This window comes from Mchenga conophoros, linkage group LG1 (genome assembly GCF_057382185.1).
Source record: "Mchenga conophoros isolate Kocher_MC1m ecotype Shallow Benthic linkage group LG1, M_conophoros_male_GT1.1, whole genome shotgun sequence".
NCBI lineage: Eukaryota > Metazoa > Chordata > Actinopteri > Cichliformes > Cichlidae > Mchenga > Mchenga conophoros.
The window spans coordinates 19028679-19036178 of NC_140526.1; the positions used below are offsets into that span (position 1 = coordinate 19028679).

The window sequence follows — 7500 nt, forward strand, 5'->3', positions numbered from 1 at the left end:
AATTGTGTGAAATCTGTTCTCATTGGCTCTACGCCAAAGATCAGTGCAGTAAGTTAATAACTGCTCAATCTCCGTCTGTCTTCAGGTATCGGTAAGAATGTCGTGTGTGAGAAAGCTGCAACTGCTGTGGATTCATTCAAGATGGTCACTGCAGCCAGATACTACCCACAGCTGCTCAGCATTATGGGTAACACCCTGCGCTTCCTGCCAGCTTTTGTTGCAATGCGCCAACTGCTGGTGGAGGGATATGTGGGCGAACTGCAGGTGTGTGATGTCCGAGTCTATGGTCCGAGCCTGCTGGACCAGTCGTACGGCTGGACCTGCGAGGAGCTGATGGGAGGAGGCGGTCTTCACACTGTTGGCTCCGCCATCATCGACCTTTTGAGTTACCTGTCTGGCACACGAGCACACCGCGTGCATGGTTTACTGCGGACCTTCGTGCAGCAAAACGGTTTGATCCGAGGGATACGCCGCGTCACCAGCGACGATTTCTGTTTCTTCCAAATGTTGATGGGTGGGACAGGGTCCAGTAGCGTGTGCTGCACTGTGACCCTAAACTTCAATATGCCGGGGTCGTTTGTACATGAGGTTATGGTAGTTGGATCCACTGGGAGATTAATTGCCAGAGGGACAGAACTGTATGGGCAACGCAACGGGAGTAAAAGCGAGGAGCTGTTGGTAGGCGACAACGGCTGGGTGGGACCAGAGGTAAAAGAAATGCCCCTGCCTCTCCTGCAGGGCCTGAGCTCCATGGTGAAGGCGCTGAGGCAGTCTTTTCAGGCTAAGGAGGAGCGCCGGTGTTGGGCACGGGGACCAGTTGCCACTGCACCAACGTTTGAGGACGGTCTGTACGTGCAGACGGTGGTGGAGGCGGTGAAGCGGTCCAGCAGCAGCGGAGAATGGGAGTGTGTTGAGATCATGAGTCATGAACCTGATCCAAACCAGAACCTGTGTGAGGCTCTCAAGAGAAACAAAAACTAGATCTGTTAATTCACCCAGTGCGACTACTGCATGTCTGACAAAACGGAGCTCTGAATGTTTCAAGTCCGCTGCTTCGACCTTTTATGTGACACATGACTACTTGGCTTGTTTTTTTTTAACACACTTGTCACAATTTGAACTTCTTTTTTTTTTTTTTTTATTTGACTGTGTTGTGAATGCTTGAACCCTCACAGATGTGATTTGTTTGTACACTAAATTTGTAAACCACAGCTCTATTATTCTGATTCTCAACAGAAAACATTATCATAGCTGTAAAGCTCATTTAAACGTGTTAAAAGCTCCCTGTGTCCCACCGACAGTCACCTTACGCTGCCTTGATTATCATTCTTAGCTTGAAGTTGTGGAGTCATGATTTCAGATTTTCGGCTAAAAAAGGATCTAGACCTATATTAGTTGTTAGCCAATAGTAGATTTTAATTTTAAAAAATGGTTTTAGGTTGTTGGGTGGTTTTTTTTTTTTGTTTTCAACTTATGAGCAGTTTCTTTAGATTTATTAATATAGAAAGAAAACAATTATGAAATCTGAATAAGTGCATTACCCCTGAACATCCCTTTTTTTCTGGTTATTGTTTTTAATTTTTTTTTGTTGTTGTTGTTTTTTCTTTTAAAGTTTGGGTATCACCAGAGAGTTTGAGCTGAGTCTAATATTTCCATGACCACCGGCTGGCTCGCTGGCTAATAAACCATGCACCAGCAGGAACAGTTCATTGAACCCTGCAAGAAGTCAGTGGTTTCAGGGCAGATTGAAAAGAGTGTCTCAGTCATATCTGAGATTGTTTTGGCCTGCTGATAACGTGAGAGGGGTTAATGGGTACAGTATGCCTATTTTATCTGAATTAATAGTCTCAGCTTGTATATCCACCCTTTTTTGATGGTACAGCAGAGTTTTAGGATAGTTATTTTGTTGAGCCTTCAGCTCTGGGTCAAGGATCCTTTCCCCCACTTTGCAAATCCAGGTCTGTAAGTTTCAGCATATTGGTTGCAGTTCACCAGCTGACGCCTGTAGCTACAGAAAGATTTGTTCAAGCACCATTTTTCAGGTGATTAATGATGCTGTGTATTACTATAGGGAAACTGGAACACCATGTGATTCTCTACTGTAGATAAAATTTAGACTTTAATATGTTTGAATGGAAATATATTGGTGTTAATGTACACTAACAGCACCTTTCTGTAAAAGAGGGAGTGTTTACCTCAGCCATGACTGTGACCATCACAGCAGCCGCGTGATTTGACTAACAAATGACCCGTTGTGATTCTGATAGAACTCAAATTAGAGTAAGTATAATGGAGCTGTGTTCAGTTTACTTTCTATTTTATTTTTCACCATGTAATAAGTATATTTTAGACATTTGAAAAAAAAGAGGTTTAATAATGTGTTTGTTACAAAATGGCCATGACTTACATGATACCAGGGATTGAGTAAAATAAGCTATGTAGAGAATAAAGTAACAGTCTGTAGCAATGCCCCTGAATTCCCCACTGTAAATGTATACTGAACTATTACTCCTGTAAGCTGGAAAAGAGGATGTAGAAAGTGTACGGTTGCCTGCTGCACAGACAGAGCAGCAGTCACAGTTTTACCAAAGTACATTATAAAAATTCAAAATAAAAGCTCTACTCTAGGATGGATGACTCAGCCATGTCCTGTTACATAACTGAATTATGCCTCAGGGAGTTTTTAGTGCATACGCTTAGCACCTGTTTTTCCATTTTGGACTGATAGTATTCCATAAGGATGTAGACCTTATGGAATACTATCACCATGTTAAATTGGTATTTCCAGTTTATTTTGATGTGTATTTTCATAGACAGTATAACAGATGAACGAAGCTTTCAAGTCTAAAAATTGAAGCCAGCCTAGAAGTGCCATAAACGGAATTATTTTTAAAGGCAAAACCTGCAATACTGTGGGGGGAATGACCATTGAATTTGACCTGTGTAAACACTCTCCTGTTGAGTCACTCATTTTGGGTCACACTAAATAAATGATTACGTCTGTTTTCTAAATTTTGGTCATTCTTTGTGTCCGATAAAAAGATTTTTGAGGGTATGCTGGTTAGCTAGCAGCTTGTGATTGGCAAGCTGTTATGAGCATCACAGTAGCTATGTCCATCTTTTATACTGTCCATGGATTTATTAAATAGATTATAAGATGACAACAACATTGAAAATAAAAGCTAGGATGCTTAGGGGGAGTCATTCTCACATGCTCTGTTTGTTTGTTCGTTTCGGTTTTCTTCTGTGATGTTTTGGGCAAACAATGACTGCTGAGATCAAACGTCAGTTGATTATTTGGATTGTGTCTCAGGGAGTGTTTTGGAGATGTTCTTGGCACCTGATTTCCACTTCACACTGATCATAATCCATTTAACCAGAGAGCTTCTACTAGCCTTCAGGCTGCAAAGCAGAAAATTATAGTAGCAGCCGGCTCTTCATAGCATTCAGTGTTTAGTGGTAAACTCTGAGATGTATTGGATTCAAAGCCTGAGTGGTTTTAAAGTTTGTGTTTAAGGTGTGTTTACATTTGTTAAGCACTGAAGTAAATTGTAGATTTTTTTTTTTTTTTTCCCCAAACACATGTGGGGTCACCAGTCGTTCAGAAACTGTACTGATGTTTTTATTGAGTGAAATCACTGGATTTGATCTGTGTGAAAGTGTAAATGTGCTCCGAGCCAGACAAGCTTCACAGGTGTTGTAGTCACTCACTGCTTCTTACTTCTGCTGACTATCCTAACAAATCGTGGCTTCACTGTTGCTAACGCTGGTGTGGCAGGAAGTGACAGGGGGTGTGTACTGCTTTGGTCTGGCGTGTCTGTCCCCTTCTTCAGCACCACGCAGGATCTGCAGATATAAACAGATTCCCGTTACACTCTTACTTCATGGTGTCCCAACAGTGCTTTACAAAAACAGGAAGTTGAGTTTACATTAAGTGTCTTTATAAAACACAAAGCATGTCACGTTTGCCTGCAGGATGTTCCATAATCTGACACTGCTAAAATACATTCCAGCATTCATCATCATCTTCTTATCTACAGTTGTTTTGTTGTTTTTGCACTGAGAATAACATGATGCCACATATTTAATAAACAGCGTGATGCGTGTAGTGTCCAGCCAGCTCGCTGAAGAACACTTTTTGTATTTATTTGTAAGCTCAAGTGGAGAAAGTTTGCCATTTTTTGCTTTCAGCCTGTGAACTTCTTTTTAAACCTGTTTTGTTTTTTGTTTTTTTTTAAAGCACTAATGTGTTGCTTTAAAGTAGGGAAACTGTAATGCTCATCTGCTTGACGGATATTTCCTTTAATAAAAACGGCTGCCTTTGTTTAACACCTGTTGTCTAATCTGAGTTTGTTCATTGTGTTAACTGTGAAGAAGCAAGGCAAGCTAAGCATAGAAAAAGAAAAAAAAACCCTCCATCAACCTCGATGCTCCTCTAAAACATATAAAGTGAGGGTTACATTAGAATTATTGTGCTGTAATCTGATGGCACAGCATCAGCCACTCCAGCTTGTTTGAGAACATGTGGAGTGTGAGAATATGCCAAAGACAATCAATTTAAGAGATGCCAGTTTATCTTTTATTATTATCAAACTGTTGCAGTAAGAGAAAACCATTCCATTGATCTATACTAATTCTAGCAAGTGCAGGGCATGAGTCTTTTGCCATACTTTACTCAAATCTGTGTTCTACCCAACTTTATTCACTCATGAAATTACAAGAGTTCCATGGCTACATCTTTAAAACTCGAGTCAAATGTCAAACACCTTTAAAGAGCTCTCATTTGATGAGTGGATGGTGGGGTGGGTGCAGTTTTCTCTGTGGTGGGGTTGGGTGGACTGTCCCGGGCTCTGTGGGGCTGGGAGGCGCTGCTGCACTGGGCCCCGGTCTGGATGGGCCTGGGCCCCCTTTCCCTGGCGGGTCGCGGAGTATGGGGGTGCCTACTGGGGTCAGCGGGGGAGCTGGCCCCAGGGAGGGGTCACTTGCCCCTCCCTTCCTTCCCTCCCCATCTCCAGCTGCCTCCCTCTTCCCGCTCCACCACAACCACCCACACATGCAGGACCTTGGAGTAGGGGTATGTCACCAGGGTGCAGACGAGGCTACCCCCCCCCCCCCCCCCCCCCTCTGTCCCCTTCTGGCTGCCTCTGCCTCAATTTTATCCCACAACTTAGACATTCACATTACTCACACTCTCATTACACATACATATAGGATCTTGGGGGTGGGCACGATACACGGAATCCAAATTACCATCAGGGTGTACACCCCACCCCTGGCGTCGTTGCCCACCTCTCAATTTTAAATACACGTAGACATTGAGGGCTAGCAGGAGGGACCATGCGCTTACCTGCTGCTCTCTGGCAGGTAGCTCCAAGCCCTCCTGGGTTTTAAATGCACCTTAGAACACAAATGCATCAACACAATGAGCGGGTGGAGGGAGGTTTGGAGTCTTCTCTCACCCCCGTTCTCTGCGACCTGCTGGAGCGGGGGGGCTAGGAGGAGGAGTTGGCCGTCCGACTGCGGTCTGGAGTGTGGGGCCTTCCTGCTGCTGCGGAGTCGGGGCGGTCTGCCTCCCCCCACCGCAGGGAAAAGGGTAACACCACCTGGGTCTGGGTGCAGTTCCCCCCTCCAGGGGCGGGGGCACCTAGACCCGGTTTGTAGAGTACGCTTGGGGAGTGTGATCGTGTGTACAGCGTCTCTTTATGTCTGTCTCCACGTTGGTTGAGTGTGGAGTAAGTGTATATGAGAGCATGAGGGTGGGAATGGATGTTTGTATCTGTGTGTGCCTGTATGTCTGTGTCTATATGTCAGGTTGGGTGTCAGGCGCCACCTCTCTGGGGACATCTCAGGCCCTCCAAGGTTTGGAGGCCTATCTCCCCCTACCACCACTTCCCCTGCCAGTGGCGGACCCCCTCAGACATCGGTGCATTGGTGGTTCTCTGTGTCCGGGGATGGGCGTCCAGGTACACACCGGCTCACTCCTTGGCGGCCGCTTATCGGGGCCTGGAGCCTGGGGCTCGCTCGGGCCACTTCGGAGGTGGGGTGCCCCCGGCCTCTCGGCCTGGGGCTCGGTCACTCAGGCGCGGCTGGCTGCCGGCGGAGCTCACGGGCGCGTCACTGCAACTCCCCCTGGCTTCTGCTCCACGGCTGCTGAGTGAGCCCTCATCTGGGACTCTCCTCAGCTCTTTCCGGGACAGTGGCGCGGCTGCCCCTCTGTTGGTCTTCCTTGGTCTCTTGTGTTCTGGGGGCCTCTGGATGTCTGGAGTTTTGATCTCCTCCATACCTGCTTCATGCCCTGGAGGACGGGGCTGTGGCCCCCCCACACCCTCTAGCAGATTATTACAAGAAGGAACCTTTTAAAAAACAAAAAACAAGCGCGTCCATGCTCACAGGTGTACACACGGGTGATCACACCCACAAACTGCACCCTTTTTGGCTCCTACCTCAGGGCACACTGTGTTCTGTTGGTCTTGTGTGCTGCACAGTGGTGTTTAGTGTTTGGTATTTGCTGTCGTATTCCCATGTATCATTGTGGTGTTGTTTGTTCTGTTGCTCTTGTTCTCTTCTGCTTGTTTTCTTTTTTCTTTCTCAGCAGGTGATCCAGGTGATTGATATATGCATTTTTTTCTTCTCTGCCCGTTCTGTTGGTTTTTGTCTTTTGCCCTTCTCCCCCGTCCCTCTTCTCAGCTGTTTCTCTTTCCCTCTTTCTTTCTCCCCTTCTTTCCCCCAGTCAAGTCTGTCCCGTATTCAGTAAGTGAAAATAAAAGAAACAATAAAAGGTGAATCAAATGGACCATTACGGCAAGGCTGGGATGGTCAATTTGGTAAAGTAAATCCGTTGGGCATCTTTCTTTGCCTTTAGACAACAATTCTGATGGCAAAAGAGCCAAACGGGACAGGCAAAAAAAAAGAGCTCTCATTTTCACAAGTATACTCGAGCACACCTATTGTGTAGTCATAGAGATATAAAGCTAATTCCTTACTCACAAGGGGCCACCACATTAGGGCAGTTCCACATGCTTTGATTTTGTTAATTTTTACATTGTATGCCCTCCAAAGGGATATGTGTCTGCCCCCAGGATCAAACCGGGGATCTTTTATTTGTTAGGTGAACGTGTAAACAGCTACATCATAGAGTTATCATGATAGCTAGTTTATATTTATAGTATTATTTCCTTTGAACTTTATGTTATCAGTAAAATTTAGATTCCATTACGTTTTATTGTCTACGCAGTTTAGTTTTTAATAATTAGTTTCAGTGTTTGTTTGTTTGATTGTTTTTATTAACTCGGTTATTTAATTTTCATTCTTTCAGCATTCTCTTATTCTCCACGACCGGATTAAATAATCAGATTTTTAAAAGTCCACTGCATCTCCTAGATATCCTCATAATGATAATAAGAAAATATATTAAATAAAATTAAAAAATAAACTAATTTTTGAGTCGGGTTTAGTAAACATTTAAGATACGTCTACTTGTAATTGTCGCGAATCGCTATG

At 44.6% G+C, this 7500-nt stretch overlaps 2 protein-coding genes across 6 annotated transcripts in view; both read left to right on the forward strand.

Moving 5' to 3' along the window:
• The window catches only part of gfod2 (glucose-fructose oxidoreductase domain containing 2), a 13932-nt gene extending 9601 nt beyond the window's left edge, over positions 1-4331 (forward strand). For all 5 annotated transcript variants that reach the window (XM_085268860.1, XM_085268869.1, XM_085268893.1 and 2 more), the window contains one exon: positions 86-4331. In XM_085268860.1, coding sequence (XP_085124986.1) covers positions 86-981 — 896 coding nt within the window. In that variant the 3' untranslated portion in view covers positions 982-4331. The remainder of the gene's footprint in view (positions 1-85) is intronic.
• Positions 4332-7317: 2986 nt separating this feature from the next.
• LOC146583243 (uncharacterized) overlaps positions 7318-7500 on the forward strand; it is a 4411-nt gene continuing 4228 nt past the window's right edge. The window contains exon 1 of the mRNA XM_085268905.1: positions 7318-7500. This exon is cut by the window's right edge and continues 682 nt beyond it. The gene's annotated coding sequence lies outside the window, so the exon portion shown is untranslated.